Below are 26,054 nucleotides of genomic sequence, written 5' to 3'. Positions count from 1 at the left end.
GGGACATTTTAGATCAACAGCCAGACTCATGTAAAGTGAAACTGATATATTTGGATTGTTTTTTCCAAGTGTTATAGAAATGTGCAGTACTAATAAAGAAGAAAAGAGATTTTAGAGACTCACCTTCTTAGTTTGTTCAGTAAGCTGCCGTCATTTTTCTTGATGTCTTGAACAATCTTCTGAAGCTGCCTGGAAAAATACATAATTTGGCTTTATTATTCAGAAACACATCTTTATGAAATGAGTTTTGCGTTATTGTGAGCCGAACAAGTGATAGACATGAATTGTTAATGATTTTTTCAACTTTAAAGGGTATTTAAGAAGAAGATTGCAGTATTCACGTCAATTAGTCACACATCATTCTTTCTTTAATTCTTTTGAATTCTCCTCTTTATCTCTTTTCATACATAATTTAGGATTTATGTAATGGTAAAAGCATCCTTTTTTAATTCAAAAAGAGTACTTTGAACATTGAGATTGTTTGTTTTTGTTACTTTCAGTAAAAAGTTAGCAAATGTCACAATATTTTTTTTTCTGGCACTAAACTGCAAACACATACAAAAAAGTATTTTACATTTTTTGTCAATAGTGCAAAAATATATACACAGTTCAATAGAATAAAGCAGCAGCAAAACGTGATTTTGTGTCATCAACCACTTCAACATATAACATAATATAAAACCTCTTACCGAATCTTTGCTGTAGCCGGAGCAGCGAGTTTACCTAACGTATCCATATTCATGTTTAACATTTTCGGCCCTCTACTTCTCAAACATTGTGTGCTGCAAGACTGTCCGCAGAAATGTAAATGAACTCAGTAGTTGGCTACAAGTCACGTCTTTGTCATAGAGGGGAGGGTGTTACTCTCTACAGCCTCTGCAGGAAAAATCACTTCTCTTTCCCCCCCCCCCCCCCACACACACACACACACACACGCACACACACACACACTGAACACACTTGTTGCTTCACATCTCCCCAGACTCTCTTTAATTCCACCTGAAAATAGACATTGACATTTCCCCTGCTGCTTATAACTATCTAAACATTACCCGAATGAAACTACTATACTTGGATAAGGCGTTCCAGTTTACGAAGTAACGCGTGTCGGGCAATGTTAGTAACTGTAGTGTGATTACTAAATTATAAAAGTAACGCGTTACACTACTCCGTTACCGACAAAAGTAATATTATTACTAACGCGTTACACCCAACTCTGGTCGTTACGTATCTCTCTGTTTTTGTGTCTTTATATTAATTTTGTGTCTCTTTGAAAAGTATTTTTGAAGTATTTCTTTGTTTGTGATTGTTTGGCCCTTTTATGTGAAATCGTACTTAGTTCATCAGAACTCTTTAGTTCTGGATTGTTTTGTCTCTCTGTAGGTGTTAGGTGTCTCTTTGTAGTTCACTGTTCCTCTTTGTAGTTTCTTGGTGTCTCTTTCTGGTTCCTTTACTCCTGTTAATAGTGGTTGTGAGTCTCTATGTTTCTCTTTGCAGCAGTTTTGCATCCCTTTTTAGTGTTTTTATGGGGGCCATATTGAGTCTCTTCCTGGATGTCTCTGTGAGCAACCTGATCTCATCTCTACTCATCATATTTGGCTGCTCTAGTATTTGCAGTATCTCAACAGAGGAACGTGTCATTGTAACACGTGCTTAACTTTTTGAAACAGTCGTGGTTAGGTATACTTGACCAAACTGCCCAGTTAGATTACATTTATTCATTAGGGTTAGAGAAAACAGCATGGTATGGTTTAAAATAAATATGTTACTTAAGCTACCGACGTAATGTCATAGGAAACAGTGACATAATGTCTTCAGTAAAAAATAACATTTGGGTTTATACCAATGCAAACACTTCCTCTTTGGTTACATTTGTTGCTGTGAGCTTCTTATAGAGACTTGTGCATCAGTCTCAAGACACAGATGAGCACTGATAATTAGCTACATTTGACAGAGTTTTTGGTTCGATTCCACAGGTCTCTGGTTAACTCAAGCTTACGAGATGTTCATGTATTGTTTTTTATTAAACAATACTTCAATACACACCCCACTGGTGAATTTTCTTAAGCTTTCTGTTTCCTAATAAAGGCAGTTGCTAACAAGTGGCTAATTGAGACATGACAATGATGTAGTTTTTTTATAGCATTACGTTAGCTTTTCACTGTGTTTTAATTTACTATCATTTCATCATCTACAAGGAACAGTTCACAAGTTTTGAAAGTCTACTGACAAGTCATTACTGAGGAAATTGTTTGACAGCTTTGTCACACATACCGTATTTTAAGCTACACACGTTGGGGGTGAAGTGTAAGTTCAAGTATGGTGTCATTGAAAGTTCAATTTAGCAAAAATGAGTATATGGCTTTCCTGTTAGACTGGCACAATGTTCCACTACAGTGTGTGTGGTCAGCATATCATACAGTCTATGGTGGTCACCATGGAGCTGTTTTTGCTAAATACATGTCTGTTCTTCCTGTGATTACAGTCAACTACAGCACAGGAGGACAAAACACAGGCTATTTGTGGTCAAAAATGTGCATACAGAATTACAGTTTTGGATTATTAAGGAAACGGCTGTTCATGATTCATAAGAATAATCTTTAGACAGCCTTTAGTCACCATTTGGCCCGGAAATTAATGTGAAACCATGACACTCACATGATTATGAAACATTTCAATTCCTAAAGTGTTTTCCTATTTATTCATAAAATAGATCTGCTCTGTATATTCTTGTTACGTCAAAGACAAAGTGGAAACAGTTTGGTTTATTACTGGCTCTGTGAGATATTAAAAAAAGTTGTGTTATAGTAACTCTATGTATGTGATGAATATTAAGAGTAAGTTATGAGGCTCTGATATATGAAGCAATGACTCACAAATTAAAAATAAATGTTTCTACATTGTGTGGGAGGACCAGAGAAAACTCAGTATTTTATTAGCTCTAACATGTTGGTTGGTTATTTCCTGGTTCAACAAGGGAAACAGAGAAATTAGGACAAACATTATTCAGTGAAAATGTGTCGTACCTGTGCAGTGTATAAATCATATTACATTTCCCCTGCTTGTTCCATGTTAGGCCTAAAAGTTAATTAATTAAACGTATTTATTTATCGCTAAAAAATAAAAATATATACATGTATGTGTCCCAAATAACATAATTCACATAAAATGAAAAAGATAATGAAATGGACTTCACTTACATATCTTCATTTTTAATTGGTAAGTCTATGCTAAATCAAGAATAAGTTAACATTCAAAGTGTAAATAGAAAATAGTTATTTCATTTTTTAAATAGTTTTATAAATGTGTTCTAGAATTCTAAATATTAAATTAAAAAAGTAGATATAAGTTGGTAAAACATATATTAAGTTTTAGTTTTAGTTTTACTGACCTATTTCAGTTAATCACTAATATTAACAGACACGCAAAGACACACAGGGATACATAAAGAGGAACAACATACTGACAAATGTGCAGGTGCAGCCAGGCAGACAACACACACATCCAGCTGTGTGTACACAAGTCCAGACAAACTGTATGCATGCACACCCAACACACACACACACACACACACACACACACACACACACACACACACACACACACACACACACACACACACACACACACACACACACACACACACACACACACACACACACACACACACACACACACACACACACACACACACACACACACACACACACACATGAACACAGAAACATTGTCATTTTACCTCTGAGATATCCTCTAATTTTCAAGTTTTGTATTTTATCAGGCACATAATACAAGCTATGAACAGGAGGAGGGGGGGGGGATAGGTGAGAATAGAAGAAGGTGTGATTGAAGTGTGTGATGACGGCGATGACATCAATGTGTTACTTACGGTTGGTAGACAAGACTAAACTTGTTCATGTCACTGTCAGACAGGCTCTGTGGAAGCATGGCAGAAATCAATGTAAACACATGGTGGCAAATTGGGAGAAAATGTGAGAACTTGCTGTGATTTCTTACAGGCAGGGTGACGATACAAACTTGTCATCCTCACATGCATTTGAGCTTGTGTGAAGGCACAATTATAGTCATGCATCACCTCAGAGCCGGCAGGAGATGGCAGCACCTCACTAAGGGCCGCTCCATCAGCTATCCATCACTTTGTTTTCTAATGAAACCTCTGTCATTTTTAAACTGAACCAGTAAGGAAGGGAAGTCCCTTGTACGTACAGCATTGTATCAGCAGGGTCAGATATGGTTACAAAAATGACATCAATGCATGACAACTACAGGCACTTGTCAGATTCTGCAGCTATGGGGAAGTTGCAGGTTGTTCAAGGTTCTTTATTTAGTCATAGGAACATAGCTACAGTGTAGTTATGCCGATGACAATCTTGTGTCACAGGCTTCTCCAACAGAGCAACACAAAACACAGATAAACAGAAAAAATATAGTGCAAGTAAATAGTAAATAGTAAAAAATAAAAATAAAAATAGTTTTAAAAAAGTGAAATAGTGAAATAGTGCAATAAGAGTCTATATGCAAGTTATTGAAATAGGATATGTAGGTAAATAGATACATACTATTTAAATAATAATGTACATTACATTTGATATTACATTACATTGAATTTAGCTACTTTTATCCGAAGCAACTTACAGATACTTCACTGCCATAGATGTGCCTTCTAGAGCAATTTAGGGTGAGATATATTTCCCGGGGACACTTAAACTTGCTGGGGATCAAACCAATGACCCCCTGATTGGTAGATCAACGCAATAATCCCCCTAAGCCATGCCTCCAAAAGACCACATGATTCTCAAGGATGGGAGATCCTGTTAAAATAATTGTATTGATGTACTTTGTGTTGCTTTTTTTTCTTTTTATATATATATTTTTGGCAAGAGAGTGCCTTTATTAAAAATACAGTTTTAAAAAAGGGGGAGATAGAGGGGATGACATTGCCTGAATTTTTCCCGTGTTGGGCCACTTTATTCTAGAGACAGATTTGAAAGGGGGAGATAGGGAGGATGACATTGCCCTCTGGTCGGAATCGATCATGAGCTGCCTACTGGACCTTATTTAAGCAATAATGTAACTATGACATATTCAAAATACACACTGGTATTTCAAAAACCAACATGAGATAAACGATTATAAAGTAAAATCTCTAAAAGACAAAGCAAATATGAAAGATATGTGTTATATCTCTCACAGGCTCCGCCCTCTACTGGACTCTATGGGTACTACCCCTTGATCATATCATGCAAGCATTCATCCACTGAGACTTCTATAAACGTAGCCGGCTCCGGGGCGGGCCTAACTGAATGCGCGCGCATCTCACCGCATAAAAGGAGGCCTCGCCTCCTGACTATCATCCTTTTCTCTTCAGCGAGCAGGATTAAACAACCTGAGCAGTAAACGAGAAAGGAAAAGAAGAAAGCATGGATTCACCACTCCTCGAACACCGGGCCTGTCCGACATGCCCTGGCCTAATCGCGGGGGCTGATCCGCACCGCCTGTGCTTCCAATGCCTGGGGCCGGACCCCGCCGAGGACGGCCTAAGCCAGTCGCCGGCCTGCAACGCCTGCCGGATGATCCCTCGGCTAAGCCGCCGACATCGTGGGGATCATTTCCGGGTGAAGTTTGGCCCGCCGGAGGAGGCGGAGGATCAGGACCTCAAGGTGGTGGAGATGGGTGAACAGGATGACAAGGTGCCATTCGTGTTCGCCATCCCGAGGGGCTGGGTGGCCACGTTCACGGAGGAGGAAGACGACGAGGACGCCTCGTTGTCTGGTACTTCCGGGTGCGGCGGCCAGAAGGGTCCAGCACACAGGTCTGCACGTCTGGACTTCCCGGTGGTGATGACCCTGGGAGCGGAGCGCCTCAGGACGGGAGCGATTATCCGGACCGCTGCATTGGTCAGATGAACAATCTGATCCATGGGGTGGCCGCCGCAGCGGGGCGGGTGATGTCCTTGGCCACAGTGGCGTCGCGTCACGTGTGGTTAGGGAGAGAATCTCTCCACCTGGGACGCCTAGGGGCAGGAGGGGAGAGCCCTCCACACTATAGTCCATACACACTCTGCACGGGGTCAGTGTCTGAGTGTGGGGGACATGGGGCACTTGCGCTCTCCCCGTGCTCCTTAGGGACTCGGGAGAGGTGGTGCACAGTGAGCCCATACAGGGCTGGGGACTCTCTCCGTCTGCCTATGGGTGGGGGGGGGGGGAGCCCTCAGCACTGTTTTCCGAGCACACTTTTCGCGAGGTAAGCGCGTTGGAGTGTGCTCTGTCAGCCGCGGCCCAGACTTCTCCACAGTCACAACCGAGGTAAAGGAGGGTGCGGTGCAGCGGCTGCTAACCAGAAAGCCGGTCAAGGGCAGTGGGGTGGAACGGTGTTGTTGGACGACAGCGCGTGTATACATCGGGGCTCCAGTAGAGGGCGGAGCCTGTTAGAGATATAACGAGGGGTTACGTATGGTAACCCTTGTTATATAAGCACAGGCGGAGCCCTCTACTCGGGGCCCTGTTGGTCCTATGCCGCTCGCTGAAGAGAGGTGTAGGATGACAGTCAGGAGCCGAGGCCTCCTTTTATGCGATGAGATGCGCGCGCATTCAGGTAGGCCCGCCCCGGGGCCGGCTACGTTTATAGAAGTCTCAGTGGATGAATGCTTGCATGATATGATCAAGGGGTAGTACCCATAGAGTCCAGTAGAGGGCGGAGCCTGTGAGAGATATAACAAGGGTTACCATACGTAACCCCTCGTTTCATAAGCGGTTGCCTAGTTTCCCTTTTGTGCACTAAAGCTGCTGACCTTCAAGAGAAGCACTTGCTCTAAAAACACTCCGCCATATAACACAATTTCATAAATCATCAAGCATTTATAAAGTTTATCCGGCTGCCCTTAGCCATTGGGATTTTTTGTGCCGTTTAATGTCTGCCGTGCAGTAAGGCAATTGTGATTCGCAAATGAAAGGAAATGATTACCATAAAATATGCAACAAAATCCAGCTAAATTATGTATCCCCCTCGTCATTCATAATTCATCGCTCCAGGTCGTTACTTGCTCTGTGTCTTTTCTGCTTTATATTTGTCATAATGTTAGATCCATGACAACAAAAGTAGTGACATTTGGATATTTTGTGTTGAAGTGTGTAAGGTGTCAAATGAACAAATGGAGAAATGGAGAAAGGCTTGTGATGAAAAGCTAATGTTTGAGGTATGAGCCTAATATGGATAGTTAAATCAGATATGAATAATGTACCGACGGAAGGGTCTCCGGTGAAACAAATGTAATGTTGTACTGTTAAGATGCCGACAGTTGATTATATAATAGTTTTCCAAAGCTGTGTATGCTCACATTACCTTGGTGGGTGAATATGGGAAGTTGGGTATAACTAAAGGATGTATTACCTCTAGGAATAAGCCCATAGTATGGTAAAAGCCCTTTAAACAGAGCTTGTGATTAAATCATTTGTAAATCAGAGAGTGACATCACTTAATATGACTTAACTGCCTTCAAAGTACTGAACCTTGGCCTCACAGAAACACTCTTGATCATTCCACTCACTAACAGGAGAATATCGGTATAAAATCAGACTTAGCCTTTTGACACCGAATATAATATCAAAAAGTCAGTCCCAGTGGATACTCAGACACTGCTCCTACACTGAATTATTTATAGGACTCTCTGTGCTGGTTAAAATGAGACACAACAGCTCTACTAGCTGCAGCCTGTCCTCGGTATGATGGACCAGGAAGCCAGGCACAGAGCAGCACTTAATGACACATTTTCATTATTTACATGCAGTCCGATTAGAATGACATATGATGAAACTATGGTCCATGGTTCAATCTTTTTAAAGCTGGAGTTCAAGCATGCAAGGATGTTTTGTGTGAATATAAATAGTGTGTATGGGTTCCAAATTGTTATCTGATATTATTTAAAAGAAGGCTTTATAGAGTGGTGCAGGAACCAGTCCCAAAACCCAGAACTGAGTAAGCATTTGACAACATAAGGTTCCCTTGTTTCGAAATTAGCGTTTTTTTTAATGTAGTTTTGTTTAGACAACTGAAATAAGGTTTGTTGGAAACACAAGGGTTAGGCTTATTATGCTAATTTTCAGGTTTAATTTTTGTATTTTTTGCCTCTACTGTGACATGTTTACATGGTTCTTCATTTGTCTATACTCTAACAATGCTAAAAAGCTAATCCTATCCAAACTATAAAGTAGATACATCGTGCAATGGTATCAACACATATGTTACACTAAATTGAGCAATGGACATACAGTGAGCAGTGGCACCCTTTATTTCTGGTATCATCTCAAACTCAGCTTTCATTTAGATCTGAACAACACAACTGTAAAACTTAGTGACGCCTGTTGGGAAAATATCGCTCGGCACCGGCTTGATCTTCAATATCAGGATACATGTATTTATTATCCTTGCGAGAATGGAAGTAGTCATCACATACAGAGCTGCATGGGACCAAATAGTTCCCCGAATAGTGTCCTTGACATGCTTATATATAAGAGAGTGTTACAGTCACAAGATGCAGAATACTGGTTCAAAGCAGTATTCAATGTTTAGTTCAGATTAGCTAAGGCCTGCATAAGCAGTAAACATGACAGTCATATGTCTATCTCCATAGAGGCTGAATCATCATGTTAATCGTTGTCACATTGCTATCGTATGCCTAAAACAGTGTGTTCTGACGCTCTTCTAGGTAATCATACATCCTGTTACGTACACAGCTATGTAGGGCCTTTGTTATCATGTGCTACTCTGATATTAGAAGAGTACATTCAGTATTTTCCCAACAACGCCAAATCAGGCAAGGGCTGTAAACTCGACTTTCATCGTAATTTAACCTACACATCTGTAAAGTTTTGTGACTGAATCTTGCACGGTTACGATGCTTCCAAGGTGACAAAAAAGGTCCAGACTGTCACAGAGATAAGACAGAAGCGACTGACAGACCCAACATTGCCTATAATAGAGTTATTCTACTATTATGGCTAGAAACACATTTGGGGTGGACAGAGATACCATGATTGTTGCAATTGGGAACCTTTTTAGGATACAAATTATACATGTAAATGATATATAATACCTAAAACAAACTACATATAGTAAACATTAACATTCCCTGGATAGATTACTTAACATTACATTTGATCCAAAACAACTTACAATAAGTGCATTCAACCATGAACGTACAGAAACAGCAAGAATCCTGTGTGAACATTTGCTTTACAATAAGCCAAACTATTGTAAGTGCTACTGCATTGGCTTCAAATAGGCCTAACCTTTTATGTGCTACATACAGAAGGGGGAGGGTTTTTGTATTGGCCAAGGATGGATCATGTCCTTGAGGTTGAAAGAGATGTCTAATACACAGTATAAAGTACACAACATAGCAATGCACACATCTTTTATATCCATTGAGCAAGAGTTCTATTGGTGTGAAATATTCCCTCAAAACACTCACATGGCAGACAACTTTTGTTCACATGAGCTGCCTTCTGTTAGAATGGCAAGGGGCATGTGGAGGTGTTGAGGCTAAACACGATTTGTTAAAGGTCCTGCTCCTTCTATTATACTCTTTATCAACAGTATATAATATGTCTCAGGTATATACAAGACATCTCATTGAAGTGTTTGGCTCGAAATACCAAACAGATCATGCATTGTAGCATGCCATAATCCCCTCTGTTTCAGCCCTGTTCCAAAAAGGCAGATCCTTTGCCTGTAGCTTTAAATGCTAATGAGCTGCTGGCCACGCCCCTCTGAGAAGTGATTGCTTTAAAAAAACACAATGGTGCTGTAGGAGGAGGTTCAGGTGATAAGGTGGGTGGGTGTTACCTTGGTTGGTGATTGGCTAATGGTTGAACAACCCAAAAAACATTGTGACATCACAAAGTGGCCAGAATCTAAACAGCTCATTTTCAGAAAGGTTTTTATATATTTTATATGGATCAGGACAAAAAGAGAGAAAATCTTTTTCCTGGAACTTTCTGAATCTCTTAACACAGAGGGGACACATATTTATGTATAAAAGTTTTGCATAACAGGAGACCTTTAAAATTCCATTTCACAAAAGAGAGAGCAGCATGGCAGCATTATCTCCAAGCAGCTGTTGAAAGTCCTGTGACTCTTTTAACATGTTGAAATATATACACTACATCAGGGGTCACCAACCTTTTTTAGGGTGAGGGCTACTTTCACAAAATAAAACAAGTCGGGGGCCACTTTTACTCCTCTTTTTTTTGTTTTTTGCAGTGTATATATTTAGCACATTTTAACATTATTATATGCTGACCTTTAACCTTTGTGTGCTGTTTGGGTCTGTGGGACCCGTTTGCAGTGTTTACTAAAAGAACATGTATGCAATCTAATTATTTTAACCTGCTTTATTTGGAGGTGGACCTCACATCCTGTAGGGGGGTCCGGGGGCATGCACCCCCGGGAAGATTTATTTTTAAATGTTGAAGTGAAAAGCATCAATCTGAGCACTTTGAGCACAACATTTTTTTTACTGTCCTACACACATTGGAATGATTTCTTACTTCATCTATATTAAATAGATAAAGGCGTGCTCTCCCTAGCTCTCTCTCTCTCTCTCTCTCTCTCTCTCTCTCTCTCTCTCTCTCTCTCTCTCTCTCTCTCTCTCTCTCTCTCTCTCTCTCTCTCTCTCTCTCTCTCTCTCTCTCACAGAGGCTGTGTGCTCCTCCGTGTCTATGACGGCTTGAGTTAAAAAAAAAAAAAAAACATATTTGTAAAGTGGGGGGACACAAACGGGATTTCGAAAAGTGGGGGGGACATGTCCCCCCTGTCCCCAGTGGAAATTACGCCATGCGTGTGTGTGCGTCAAGTGCAATAAATCAATATGCAAGTTGCAACACACACAGAGTAAAACTATGCCCGCATGTGTTGTATAGGCTGGCACGACTAGGCTGTTCAATGGGGCTGATGTGATTCTGCCAGAAGAAAAATCACGGTCACACTCCTTATGAAGTGGTGAGCTGCCACATTGCTTTTCTTCCCGACTGCAACGCTGGTCAGGCAAATCAAGCAAGAACGTGTAGTAGTGAGTAGATAGAGTTCGCTATGATTTAGGTTTTGTTTATGCATCCGTTTTTGTTTTGTGTATTTTATACATTTTGGATTTGCTTGGCGAGCTATTTTTAGAATATGCCCGGCGGGCGACTCACGTTGCCCCTGCGGGCGACTAAGTGTCCACGGGCACCGTGTTGGCTACCCCTGCACTACATGTTCCCAAATCACAAATGCTAACAAGCTAATTCTGGAGTTGGTCGGTCAGACTATAACCACCACGACCCCTAGACCCCCACACACACAACAACAACACAGACTATAACACTCCTTGTTGTTAACCACCAACTATGTGCAATATTTGCAATATATATATATATATATATATATATATATATATATATATATATATATATATGCCGTTAATAACTGTGCAATATGTACCTGGCTGCTAAATCCTCAGAACTGTTACAGGATGTAATTTGTAAATTGTGCAACTTTTTTTCTTATCATTTTTGTTTTAATCTTTAACATTTCTTTTTATGCATGCTTAGGTAACATTAAGCTGTCTTTGGCTCTTTTTCTGCTGCAACAATGTACATTTCCCCTTTGTGGGACTAATAAAGGTATTCTGATATATTCTGCCTTCTTATGCCACCAAAGTGATTTCTCTATTATCAACCACAAGGGTAGAAAGCACATATTTGTTTTCCAGCATGCCACTCTAGATATTTGATACCAACAACAAAGCAATAATGTGATATATTTTGCAAATGATGTGTGCATAGGCTGCCCTTTACTTTGAGTGTGACATCATATCTCACACAGCGCCACATTGATGGAGGCTGACGGTTCCTTTGATCTGATACATATCTCTTTTAACCCGTCTACCTGTGTGAGCCGACAAGGCATCAAAGAGCTGGAGAACACCTTTATCTATACACTGTGCTGACTGACTGTAATTCTCATCCACACTGTTGAACAACCACCCACCACTCAGACAGATTGTATTTTTTACCACTGAATGAAGAGCTGGAATGTGAGCATGGCGCATTCGAAGCATTTTGTCTTATGATAGCAGTTTAGCTCTGCATTGCCTATTACTTGTGCGTATTTAAATGAGGATTTGTATGACCTTTGCTCCATCTACTGTATAGACATTATGTGCACATGCAAAGTAGGCCAAAGGCAGTGCTCAGCAGCAGCACATTTACTGGATGACATTCAGAGTACATGCCCTTTCTGCCCATGGACACATGCTGTGTTACTGATGAGTCAAAGTGAACTCATCACAAACAGTTATTCCAGCTTTTCTGCTGCATTTCTGCTGTTAATACTTATATATAACCATGAATAAATGGTAAGTAGATTTGTAATAACAAAAATATAACAATGATAATTTACTTAACTAAAACTTTAGTTGATTCTCTCAATACACCAAGCCCACCATTACGAACTGCAACTATAGATTATTTTGATTAGCAATAAATCAGTTTTTTCATAATTTGGTCTATAGAAAATATTAAAAAAATAAAAATATGTCCATACAAGGTTTGAAATTATTAGGTGAAGTCTTTAAAGGGGTAATTATTATGATCATTTTCAGGTTCATATTAGTATGTAGTGTCTCTACCGTGACATGTCTCCATGCTTTAATGTTAAAAAAACCTCTTTATTTTTCTCATACTGCCTGTGCTTCAGCACCTCTTTTCACCCTCTGTCTGAAACCAGAGCCCAGTCTGCTCTGATTGGTTAGCTGGCCGGCTCTGTTGTGGTTGGTCAACTGCTTAGAGTGGTCTCTGGTTTCAGACAGAGGGTGAAAAGAGGTGCTGCAGCAGTATGAGAAAAATAAAGAGCTTTTTGAACATTAAAGCATGGAGACATGTCCCAGTAGAGACACTAAATACTAATATGAACCTGAAAATGAGCAGAATATGTCCTCTTTAATACTTATTAAATAACTAGTTGTGATGTAACAAAGTCATATGTATATGTCAATGTTTTAAACTTCTTATATAAGACAAATGTCCTACTTTAAAAAAATGTAAAATCAGCCTTCTAGTGTCAAACTGTAGCTCTAAGCTTTTTGAGTAAACCACACTTTTGACTGAAAGTGTTCTTTGAAGTAAAAAAGCATATGTCAATATACATGTCAGTAAATAGCTGTTTCTGCATTCACAACACAACTTTGATTCAGCCAACATTAAGGCATCAAAGCTGAAAGTTGCTGTTGTAAAATCCTCTTGCAACAGGAAGTGACATTTCATTGCCTGAGGCAATTAGCAGGCTGTTGTCAGATATAAAGGAGGAACTGCTAAGTAACAATGAGCAACAGCACTTATAACTGAAGAGGTAAAGTGTGCACACACTGAATTCTGAGATAAAATATTTTCTAAAACTGACAAATGCTTTTAGAGCAATTCTTTTAGAGCTTAAGCTGTCAAAACAACACTTCATGAGGGTGCAGATGGCAGATTAAATATTAACACTGATCTGTCTGACACACATGGAGAAGTGAGGGCAGGGTACAAGGACACACAAGCACACAGTAAAGAGACAAATCACTCTTTATACTGTATACACCAAATGCTCTGTCTTTACAAGTCAGGTAATCCATCAGGGAACTCACTGGTTGCCAAACTTTCCACATTCAAGGTTTAAGAAAGTATTTCAGTTAGGGTTTAAATAATTTACGTGACATCACTTAAAATAAACTCCACATTGCATTTCCGACCTGACACTTACGGTGGTCTCCTGAATTAAAGTCTGTTGTTTGTTTGACCAACCCGCCCACACTGAAGTTGCTCTGAGCGTCTACTTTTGACGCAGAGTGGTTAACATTGTAGTTATACTATACCATCTTTTGCTAAATAACAATAAATATATATGGTGGGTAACATATCCTCATTTTAACAGAGGTGGGAAGTAGTGGAGTACAAATACTTCGTTACTGTACTTACAGTAAGTATTTTGTCTGGTATCAGTACTTTACTCCACTACTTATTTTTCTGACGACTTTTTACTTTTACTTCTTACATGTTGAACACAAATACCTGTACTTTCTACTTCTAACATTTTCAAAACAGCTTGTTACTTTAGTTTGAATCTGTGTTTGGTGGCGTGATCATTATTATTTAGAGTCATTGCGTGCCTATTGATTTGAACACGATCCGTGTATCCATCACTTCCTGGTCTTCTCTAAAGAAGAGGGACCAATGAAAACGTTGTCATGTTGCCGTTGTTCAGCATGGAAACATTCATTAGCTAACAATGACATTATTGTTCTATTAATATAAAGGGAGGTCAGGTACTCTTTAAAACAGCTGGTAGTTATGGGTACTTTTTACTTAACATTTCAAAGCCCATACTTCTTTACTTTTACTTGAGTAAAGAAGTTTAGTCAGTACTTCTACTTTTACCAGAGTACACGGACGTGTAATTAGCTAAAGCTTTGTTGTTTATTGATATCAGACAATGATACTACAGATTATTCAATTATTAATTAAATATTTCGTTTTGTTATTGCATTCATTTGTATAGTACTGTATCATGTCTGTATCACCTTTTGTTTCATTTGTATTTGCTTTGGTTTTACACGCTCGAAAAAAATAAATAAACTAAACTAAACTAAACTACCAGAGTATTTTTGAACACGAGTATCTTTACTTCTATTTGAGTAAAGGATGTGTGTACTTTTGGCATCTCTGCATTTAAATGTCTAAAATGTACTATACCTATGTTGTTGAGTTATGTATACAAAATGTTTGTAATTATAAATAAACATAAAATAATGTGTAATGTGTTTTAGCGTTTCATTGGGCATGGCTATCTTGTGATTCCCAGGTCGCTACCACAGTGTTGTCTGGTTTTGTTGTTATGGAGGTTTCTAAGAACTTGAGCCCTTTAACATTGTTTTTTTTCAGTTTATGAAAGTTAATGTAACATTTCGGTAGCCTTACAACAAGTCTTGTTCAGCATTCGGTTGTACTTAGATTAACTCATTGTTTCACTTCTGGTTTCATGGAACCAAGATGGCGACGGCCAAAAACCCAAAATGGCGACTGCAATTAGATAAAACTTGAGGCTTTAAAAGAGCAGTCTGCAAAACATTGGGTGACGTCACGTTGACAAATGTAACTTCTTCTTTTGTACAGCCTATGATTACAAACTGAAAAATAGAGGCCTCTATTATATCTGTAATAGTGAATGAATATGTTTTACACCAATTCATATAGTTGTTGATATATTTCACTATGAACCACATATATGATGTCAACTTAAGGATTGTGCCAGTGGAAAAGTCTGTGCTTTACATATTCTTCCAGGGACAATGAATGTCTGTTAATTCCATACCGATCCAGGCAATTTTTGTTGAAATATTTCAGATTTAGACTTTTTACGTCGTTAGCAAGGCTTAAAATCAAACACAGAGAACAAAACTTCTCCTGACTAAAAGCACTAAAAGTATTTGAGTGTATATATATGATTCTGTAGCCTTGAAGCTGGTTAAATTGAGTGTGTGTTCAGCCAGCTGTGCAGCCATGGTGAAATATCCTCATTCAATACGAGCGTGGGTTTACCTGAGCTTAATGGAGCCCGTGTGTGCTGGGTTGTAGCTACGGGATCTATCAGTCAATACACAAACTGCATGCATATGTATTTTTCAGATCTGCACTGGTAACTTGCACATCAAAGCCTCCACACGGCAACATTATTCATTTTGACTCATAAAATTCAACAGTGAGCATATTTTGTGGGAGATAGGCCTGTGAGAGATAGGGGGAAATATTACTATGATGCAATATCCCACCTAAAATGGAATCAGCTCAGGGTCATTGAATAATGAATACAAGAGAAGACTGATGCTCTCATTTGTTAGTGGTGAGAAGTGTTTATAAGTGTTTATAAGTGGCCACTAAAAAGACACTTATGAATATGCTTCTACTGGCATGTCAATGTGCAGGAAGTATCACTGAAGTTTTATTAGGTTCCTCGGAATTATAATATTAGGGAATTATAAACCAATGCTTCAGTTGTTTCACTGCATGAAATCCTCGTTAGACAGTTCCTCCCTCTCGACTGAAGCAGATTTAATGATACTTACTTAAATAAGTAGGGATCACAGCTTTATTATCCCCCGAGTCTCATTTCACAGTTCTTACTCTCTCCCGCTGACACACAAGACAGTTTTCACTTGCACTCATTGTGTCACTGTTCCTCTCAGAAACATTCGAAAAGCCCTCAGAGAGTATACAAACAATGTGGAGGATGGAGACCATGCACTTATGAGTGCAATATTAAAGCAGAAGTTGCAACTGATGTACTCACTTCCATATTAGTGTTAGGGTTTACATGAGTGCGGGAAGTAATACAAGCTTTTATATTTACACTAGTCATGTTTCATATCCTGTAAACTCCCCCCTGTTTTATAACTTTAGACATTCACAGTGTTGCAGTTCAATGTATGATTCATAGTCAAGTTTATGCTTCAATGTATACAAACAATAGCTACTTTAAAGGTTAAGGATTATATATATTGACAATTAAATAATTCCTACAAATATATTTAACCTAAAAAAAAGAATGACAGTGTTTTAAAAGTTGGGTATTTTGAACAGTGTTTTCCTAAAGTTTTCTAGCTGTTTATTTTTTAAAGCAAAACAGAGACAAACAGCTTGAGGAATTGTAATCATTTTGCTGTTTTTAATACCATAATCACAACAATAATTGCTCGGGAGGATTTGTCCATTTTGAAATAATTAGAAAAACTGAGCCCTACCTCATCCCAGATATGATGCTGAAAGGATTAGTAGATAATGTAACGTCAAGATGGATAGAATTTGTTTTTCTTGGAAAGTTCAGGTGTAAGAAGGAAAATGTGAGGGATTAACTCACCAGAAGTCTGTGTCCATCAATTCTCAGTCTGTTCACGGTGCCAGCACACTCTGCCATACTGTTCTGAGGGCATTAAACACATATTGATTAACTTTCCAGAACATTTCCACTTAACTACACAGATTAACTGAATTTAATTCCCAGACGATTAGTGTAATTCAACAGCTATACTAAACTTTAAAATCATGAGAAAATAGGCCCATTAGCATCCATTGGTTTCCTGATATTTATTCTCCATTTTCTTCCTGTACTCACCTGGCCCAAAAAGAAGGCTACTTGTGCCGGGTCCCACCCCTCACACTCCTCTCTGGACGGCAGGTTCATTTTTGTCTCAACAGGGAGCTTCTTAGCAGGAACGTGCTTCTGTAAGTACGGTAACAGACTGACCCTGTCACGCATCCGCAGCTCAAACAAACAGCCAGCTTTGACAGGGAGAAGTACACAAAGGGAGGTCACCTCATTAAAACCAACACATACTCTGTATTTCCCTCTTTTTCATCCAAAGGTAATGTGGCAATCCATGGTTTTCTCAAACTCATCTAAATGTGTTACACAAATTGCAGTGAGGCATTCACAAAAGGGAACTGGTTACTTCCTTAAAGGCCTATAAAAAAACCTTGACAAACCAAGATGTCATAATAAAGTGTGATTTGACTTTCAACTTCCAGCCCACACTTTATTTACAGTTGAGTTCAAACCACAGTTATTGTAGAGTTATTTCCAATTCAAGGTGTAATCTTATTCAAGGTGCCAGACTTCAGTGGGTGTAAGTACCGCTAAAGTTATAAAAGGTGCACTTCTTATAATAAAAGTCATGTGCAGAGATTGCGTTTAATCAATTTTAGAAAATGTTCTGTAAGACAGGATATGTGGTGTTTTTCTTTTCTTGGCTAGCATCTCTGATACCAGGAACAGGACTGTGGTCAGGTGAAATAGAGATCTGAAAAATATATGGGTCATATTAATAAACGTTGTACTCTCAATTATAAAGGCTATTTACAAATGAGCACTACCGCCAAATTTGAGAACAAAAATAAATGTTTTGGATGTAGCCTATACCAGTTCATCTTTATGTACATTTAGCGGAAATACTGCAGTATCTTTTAAAATGTATTTAAAAAGCAAATGTTCTTTAGGTTAACATTCACTTAGCTAATCAGTATAGTGCCCCATAAAAAAACTAGGGCATCTCCATCATAGCTCAAACCTTTTGGGCCTTTGGGGGCCAAACTGTGAACACAAAACCTTGATTTGGCTAACAGTTAGCTTGAGGAGGCACGGAGAAACTGCTAGCCTAGCTCTGCCCAAAAAAACAATGTGTCATTTTAACACTTACTGAATTTAGTAAAGATTAAACAAACAAAGTATAATGAGTGAGCTTTTTAAGTACTAGTTTGGTGTATTTATGTAGATATTGTCAGCTTTGGTATGCCAGTATTTGTTCTATGCTAAACAGTTGCTGTTGTAAGCTACATACAATTAACGATTCTGTACAGACTATGGAGCAGAAGCCATAAAGGGATAAGCTTACCTCTAACTTCATCAACAGCACCCAGCCACTTCTAATGTTAAACAGTTACACTTTTCTATTCAAATAATATACTTTGTAGGCCTACTTATAAAAAAGATACAATGTGTTTATAAGTAAGCTTTTGAGATGCTGGGAGTCGTTATGCTAAGCTACGCACCTCATAAGCTCATCCTTAATTCTCAGCAAAAAATAATACTTATCATATATATTATGTTTTTGGGATTTCTTGCCAAGAGTTAGGTGAGAAATACATAAAAAGTAGTATGATCTTCTTATCTATGGAGCTCACAGAAAGAACATTTAACAAATGTGATTATTCGGTTTCAAAACAGGATATGAAGATGATGAACAGGAGCCTTTATGATCTAAAACAGGGTTTGTGTAAATCTTTTTATTTTTATTTTAAACTACAGAAGTGTCCCTTTTCTAGATGGAAGATTTTAATTACTTTATTTTCTACCTTTTCCAATTATTTCCAGTAATAGTGATAGTAAAAGTGTGGACACATTAGATCCTCACATTACCCAACAGCAAATTGAATCCTCCGAAGATAATGAATACAACTTTAAAAACACAGCCACACACTTCCTTAACACATGCAAATTAACAAAGAAGTAGATCCCATAGAACCCCATTAGGGCCTACTACTTTGTTTAGTTTCAGGGTATGTCTTTAGTTCAGCCTTTTACTTTGTTAGGAAACATTTTATGGAAGCAAATAAGAGACAGAATTATTTGAATTTTATCAGACACCGAATTTATAGCATTGAAAAGGTTTACTTTGAAAATCATGTATCTGAATTTTTTTGGTTCCGAATTTACCTACAGTATGTGAAATAAAAATCTGAAATATCTTGATACGCAATTTCAAAAGCTGAATTTCAATGTATTTGTTTCAGTGTTCACAAATTCAGATCTAACAATTAAAGTAAAACAAAATTGAATGGTCAAATACAGATCCCAAAATTCAAGTTAAAAAAATGTGAATGGTCAAATTCGGTGCTTAAAATTCAAATTCTAAGTCATGTGATCAAAACAACCCGGGAGAAAGATGAAGGAGAACAGCGGGGCTCCGGTAAGTAGTCAGTTTGTGCAGTTTATTTTACAAGCAGTGAGGGCTCGACAGCATGCCGTGTCCTTTTGTGTGTGTGTGTGGGGGGAGCTCTCTCTCAAAAGGACACGGTAACGTTGCGATTCACGATAATGATAACTACGTAGCTTGCTGACAGCAAGGCATAAGGCTACATCACTCATTTAGCTAGCTAATGTAAGATACAAATGCTATCGAGCCCTCACTGCTTGTAAAATAAACTGCACAAACTGACTCCTTACCGGAGCCCCGCTGTTCTCCGTCATCTTTCTTCAAATCACATTTGTTTAGTGAAATTATTAGAGGATCTTCCCTGAAAGATTGTAAAATGTCAATGAAGATGTCAGACTTAGTATATTTGTTAACAATTACATACAATACATGGAATTTGTGTGTGTGTGGGTTCCAAGTGAATCTGCGGCCCCCTGGCCAGTACATACATTATGTGGCCCCCACCACCATCCAAGTTGCCCATCCCTGCTCTAAATGCACATTTATTCAGATGCGGGGTCACCGTCCTGTCTCCAAGGAGACAAAGTCTTGGCGAAGTGGGAATATCACATTTCAACCATTTCCCCATAGAGTCCAGAACACTCCTCCACAAGGGACAAACCTTTGAACATTCCCAAAATGCATGCATATACGTGCCACGTTCTTCCCCACATTTCCAACATAAATCATCCTTAATCAGGCCCATTCTGTGTAGTCTTGACGGAGTATAATAATATCTTTGAATTATTTTATACTGAATGAATTTTCCTCTAGCTTCCCTTATGTATTTTTCAGAGTTAGATATAATTTCCTCCCATGTTTTTTCGTCAATTGTAAGTGACAGGTCCTTTTCCCATACACGTTTGAGATTACCACAGCCATTGTCGTTTATCCAGGGACACATCCCGTACCACCTAGATGCTCTTTGAAGCATTGTTGGCAGTTGTAGGTAACACTCTATTGTATTATCATCCCTATTAATGAAACTCCTCCCCCCCATACAATGTCTAATCTGTAAATATTTCCAAAAGTGGCCTCGTCTCTCCAAATTAAACTTTTCCTTCAGTCTGTCATAAGAAATAAAAATGTTCGCTTCAAATAAATCATCCAATATCCTTCCTGATACCTTTTTTAAGACACTGTGCCCAGTAAATGGGTTGATTGGGTCAATTTTTAATTTAGGATTGTGCCATAAGCAGTGTTGGGTGTAACGCGTTACAAAAGTAACGGAGTTACAGTAATGTATTACTTTTTGCTGTAACGAAGTAATGTAACGCATTACTAATTACATTTGGGTAATATACTACCCGTTACAATTCTCAGTAACGCAGTTACAACTAATTTTAACCCGAAATTAAATGGTGTTTTGTTTTTTAAGAATTCACTAACATCGCGAGACATTCCGACACCTGAGAAAAATTGTGCCGGTAGATTAGTAAACCTGGTGTTTACGTAATCAGTCAGGCTGATCTTGATGAGCCTGAAGGGTGTTCTTTTCCCTATAATGACCAAGTCGCTGCACATTATCCCGCTTATTACATGGCCAGATACTAAACAAACTAAGGAATCGACTCCCAATATTAATTGAAATGATTTTATTGACTTAAAATGATCGTATTTCTTCCGCTAAGAAAAAAAAAACTCCGTTCCATGGCGCACCAACGGCTGGAACTGCGACAACAACAACTTTACGGCAGCACTGTCCAACTCTGTTCAAAGTTTCTGATCCACTGACAAGTCCTTAAACACTGCAGAGCCCATACCGTGTTCCTGTTAGCGTTTACTTCTTGTCTGTCTTCTTCTGTTCATTTATCTGACGTCCAGCGCTCCGTCTTTTACCCATTTACTTTCTCTTTCTTGATCCTCCTTAGCAACGGAATTGACCAATCAGAATTGAGTATTCAACTAAGCCTTGTAATAAAAGTTGTTAGTAGCCTTAAAGGTGGGGTAGGTAAGTTTGAGAAACCGGCTCGAGATACACTTTTTGTTATATTCCATGGAATGCTCTTAACATCCCGATAGCAATGAATATCTTAAGTGCTTTGACAAAAAATCCATAACAAAATGTCATCTGTGGAAGCCGTAGTACTGTAAAAAGCACGACCAATCATTTTAGCCGGCCGGCTAAAATAACTGGATGGCCTACTTGCCTGTCAGCCTTCCATCTGTGCACAAACTTATCTCGTGCCCTCATTGGTCATGTGCGCGTTCGTGTGTGTTGGAGGAGGAGCTCTGTAAGGAAGTGGCAGATTTTTTCCGGTTGTGTATTTTCAAATTCTAGCGCACTCAAGCTGGTTTCTCCAAAATTACCTACCCCACCTTTAAGGATCTGCACAGTTGCTGCACTAAACTACATTTTAGCATTTAAAATACCTAGCCATTATTTTGCGGTTATTTTGGTGAAAGTAACTCAAAAGTAGTGTAACTCATTACATTTCAGAGACAGTAATATTGTAATGTAACTTATTACTTAAAAAAGACAGTAATATGTAATGTATTACATTTTGGAAGTAACTTGCCCAACACTGACCATAAGGGTGCATATCTTTCAGTATTGTGGGAAATTTTACATTTTTTATGTACTTCTCGTCAAACTGCTTTTGAGTGTACCAGAATAGGATTCATCACATTATTAATAGGTTTAAAAGGGGAGGTTAGTTCCTGCTCAATCAGGACCCAGTCCAGATCAGTATTTATACCCTTCCAATGTTTCACAAGCTTTGACATTTCAAAAGAAATACTACAATACTTTATAGTGGGCAATGATAATCCTCCTCTATTTTTTGGCTGACATAATTTGTCCATATTAATTCTAGGTTTTCTCCCATCCCAGAGAAAATGCTTTACCATTTTGTTATATCTAGTAATTGTTGTGGAATGCATACAGGTATCATTCCAGTTATGTAATTTATCTGCGGGGCAACTATCATCTTAATCGTGTTCACCTTCCCCCATAGCGTCATGCGTAACTTACTCCATTTGTCCAAACTAACTTTACATTTGTTCAGTAGTTTTTCCATATTAGTATTCAGTACTCTTATATCCGTATCCCTAGATACTTTGGAAACCATTTAAAATCGAAGGTGGATAGCAGATTCTGAGAGCAGGTTTGAGAAACTGGCATGGCCTCTGATTTGTGCCAATTAATACAGTAACCAGACACTTTAGAATATACTTCCATAACTTCTAATAATGCTTTGATGGAGTTTGTCGGATCCTGACTCAGTAATAAAATGTCATCCGCATAAAGAAAAAGCTTATGCTCCCTGCCACCTCCAGCAACTCTTTTTATTCTTGAATCCTCTCTAACGGCCCGTCCACACGGCGGCGTGCGTTGAAGCTTCAACGCTTCTGCCCATTCACTTTGAATGGGGTGACGTCACGCTTTGCCGAACTGCATTGTGGGAGCGTTGCTTCGCTTTGCTCGCGTTGCTCGCTTCAAAAGTTGAGCAATGTTCAACTTTTGAAGCTTCGGCGGAAGCGTCAGCCAATCGAATCATATGCCAGTACAAGCTCTAGCCAATCAAACCGCGTGCTTGTGTGTCCGGGGCGGGAGATTCATGTGATTGGTTGTTGGTCGAGCTTCAGACACGCCCGCCGGCAAGCTTCAACGCACGCCGCCGTGTGGACGCTGCGTAATCATTGCAGCCAACGGTTCAAGGAAGATCGTAAATAATAGTGGACTGAGGCTGCATCCCTGGCGGGTTGATCTGGATATGTCAAAGAACTGGGATATCAACCCATTAGTAAAAACTGCAGATTTAGGGCCTGAGTACAAAACTCTTATCCATCTACAGAAGTCATCCCCAAACCCCATCCTTGTCATGATTGAAAGTTAAAATGCCCATTCCACCCTGTCAAAAGCCTTTTGTGCGTCTAGGGATATGGCTGATACAGGTTGTGGATTATTTATATCCATCCAAATTAAATGTAATAGTCTTCTCATGTTATCAGTTGAGGATCTATTTTTTATAAATCCCACTTGGTCTTTATGGATGAGTTTTGGTAGTATCTGATCCAATCTCAGAGCTATAGTCTCTTAGATAATATTTTGCAGTCAACATTTATAAGGCTAATAGGTCTGTAATTAGCTGGAAGTCTTTATCCTTTTTCGGTATTAGTGATATAATGGCCTCATTAAGGCTTTCCGGGAGTGAGCCGTATTGGAATGCTTCTTGGAAAACTTCAGTTAGTATTGGAGAGAGAATGTCTACATATTTCTTATAATATTCTGCTGGGAAGCCATCTACTCCCGGTGACCTCCCAGTTTTCATACACATTAGGCGCGTTCACACCGCAGTACTTTTCCCACTTTAGTTCCAATATAGTTCCGAAATGTCGCGTTCACACCAAAAAGAGCCGGAACTAAAATTTGTTAATGAGAACCTTTTTTACCCCCTTTTCCGTCCCTGCTAGAGAGCAGGTACTTTCGTGGGAGAAAAAGGTTCCTATGTCTGATTGGCTGGGCGGAATGCAAACCACGCCCCGTAAAACTCCCAAAAAGTTTTGTGAAGCCGCCATTTTATTATCCTCGCATTAGCATTATTGGCATTAGCATTAGCCCAGCGCACAAACGCAGAGAGACTAACTTATGGCAACACAAAATAAAACATGGGAGCGGTGGAGATGAGGAGGTGTCTGCGTTCTGGCGATTTACTCGGAAGGCTTCAGTAGAAGCTGCTGGGACTCCCAGCAGCTTCTACTGAAGCCAGTCCCCAACTCCGGGGACTTCCGGCCGGGGACTTCGGGTGGCAGTATACGCCGTGAAGTTGTTTGCGGCCTGCCAGTAAACCCAAAGCAGAAGAAGAAGTGACGTCAGCGGCTTTATTTGCCTAATCCTCCCCCAGGGACTTATTCCGGTGTGAACGCGATCTGTACTTAGTTCATGAGAACTAAAGAGTTCTCATGAACCTTTGTGGGAAAAGTACTGCGGTGTGAATGCGCCTATTATAGAAGTTCTGACTTCAGCTTCTGTTATAGAAACATCCAAATTATTTTTGTCTTTTTGAGAGAGCTGTGGTAGCTTCACCTTCTGGAAAAAGTTATTTAAGTCTTCACAGCTAGTTGATCCCATGGACGTATACAATTCTTCATAAAAGTTTTTAAAAACTGTGTTAATCTCCTTGGATGATGTAATTATTTCATCATCTTTTCTGATAGATGTTATAGTGTTATCTGCATCCTGACGTTATAGTTGTCTCGCTAGTAATTTTCCTGTCTTTTCACCACTCTCAAGTTGACAGCTGCACCAGAGATCAGGAAAAGATCTATTCGAGAGTAACTTTTGTGGGAATGAGTGTAAAATGTGTATTCCCGTTGCTTTGGGTTACAAGTCTCCAGACATCTGTTAGACCCAGTTCCTCTTGTAGTATATAGGTAATGTTTTTCTGTCTTTGGGGGTCGCACCTGTCTTAGTTTTACTCCTATCTATATAATCGTCCAATGTTTGATTAAAATCACCCCCTAATATAATATGACCATCCATATTTCCTAATAATTTGTTGACTTCCTGAAAGAAGGTTGGGCTTTCCGTGTTTGGGGCATAGGCCTATATGTTACACAATACAACTTTAACTCCGTTAATAAGTGCCTCTACGCCTATAATGCGTCCACCAGTATCTGCAAATTGTTTTAACAGTACAAAATTAAGTTTCTTGTTCATAAGAATAACAACTCCACAGCTTTTACTAGATATCGAGTTATGGAAGACCTTCCCAACCCAGTCACGTTTCATTTTCAGAGCTTCATCTTCGTTTCTAAAATGAGTTACCTGAACGAACGCAATATCTGTGTGTTTAGATTTAAGATATGTGAGGACTTTTTTTCGTTTAGGTTGGGATGCTACAGCCATTAATGTTTCATGATACTATATTAATGTGGCCACCAACCATTGTTTTTGAGGGGTGTATATTTGCAACCTTTGGATTTAAAGACTGTGATGTTATCTTTCACTAACTCAATGCAACACATTAACGCCATGTTCCTGCCATCATAAAAATAAAAACAAGACATATATACGTATCTAAGAACAGATACATCTTCGACATTACATAATAATTACATTAACCCAAAACACACTGCTTTTAAAGTGAACATAGCAGTGTAATGAGCTTCACTAGCTCGGTCAGTCCAATTCCGGTCTGTATGGTTCCCGTAGACAGCCGTCTCCACACTCCGCCCCCAGCCATCCGGTCATAACAGCAACTGAAAGTTCCCATCCCCGCCTTACCTCTGAAAATCAAACTCCGCTCTCCTTAATGTAGTATATCATAACGTCATTCATGCTCTGTGGTGTGAATATTTTTCCAACAAACTCCTCCGCCTTTTTGGGATCAGTAAAGCTCCATCTCTTCCCCTTCCATGTGAACCGCGTGTGTTTCACCTGATGCTCCAATAAAGTTTTCATGGTCGGGGAGAAACGTCTCCGCAGGTCGGAGCGCTCCTTGGTAAGATCCTCGTAGATGGAGAGGGAGCAATCCTCCCACCGTACTCT

At 39.2% G+C, this 26,054-nt stretch overlaps 1 protein-coding gene across 2 annotated transcripts in view; it reads right to left on the bottom strand.

Moving 5' to 3' along the window:
- The window catches only part of blnk (B cell linker), a 32,552-nt gene extending 15,147 nt beyond the window's left edge, over window positions 1–17,405 (bottom strand). Inside the window, exons 1-4 of one of the 2 annotated variants that reach the window (XM_034121812.1) lie at window positions 17,206–17,405; window positions 16,951–17,013; window positions 3,890–3,936; window positions 124–189 (exon numbers count right to left, since the gene is read on the bottom strand). In XM_034121812.1, the coding sequence (XP_033977703.1) occupies window positions 124–189; window positions 3,890–3,936; window positions 16,951–17,013; window positions 17,206–17,349 (320 nt within the window). In that variant the 5' untranslated portion in view covers window positions 17,350–17,405. Of the gene's footprint in view, window positions 1–123; window positions 190–689; window positions 903–3,889; window positions 3,937–16,950; window positions 17,014–17,205 lie in introns of those variants that run through there. The other variant, XM_034121821.1, reaches the window with a different exon arrangement.
- Between the last annotated feature and the right edge of the window lie 8,649 nt (window positions 17,406–26,054).

Source organism: Trematomus bernacchii, unplaced genomic scaffold, assembly GCF_902827165.1.
Source record: "Trematomus bernacchii unplaced genomic scaffold, fTreBer1.1, whole genome shotgun sequence".
In the NCBI taxonomy this organism is placed as follows: Eukaryota; Metazoa; Chordata; class Actinopteri; order Perciformes; family Nototheniidae; genus Trematomus; species Trematomus bernacchii.
This window is presented reverse-complemented; position numbering and strand designations above follow the sequence as displayed.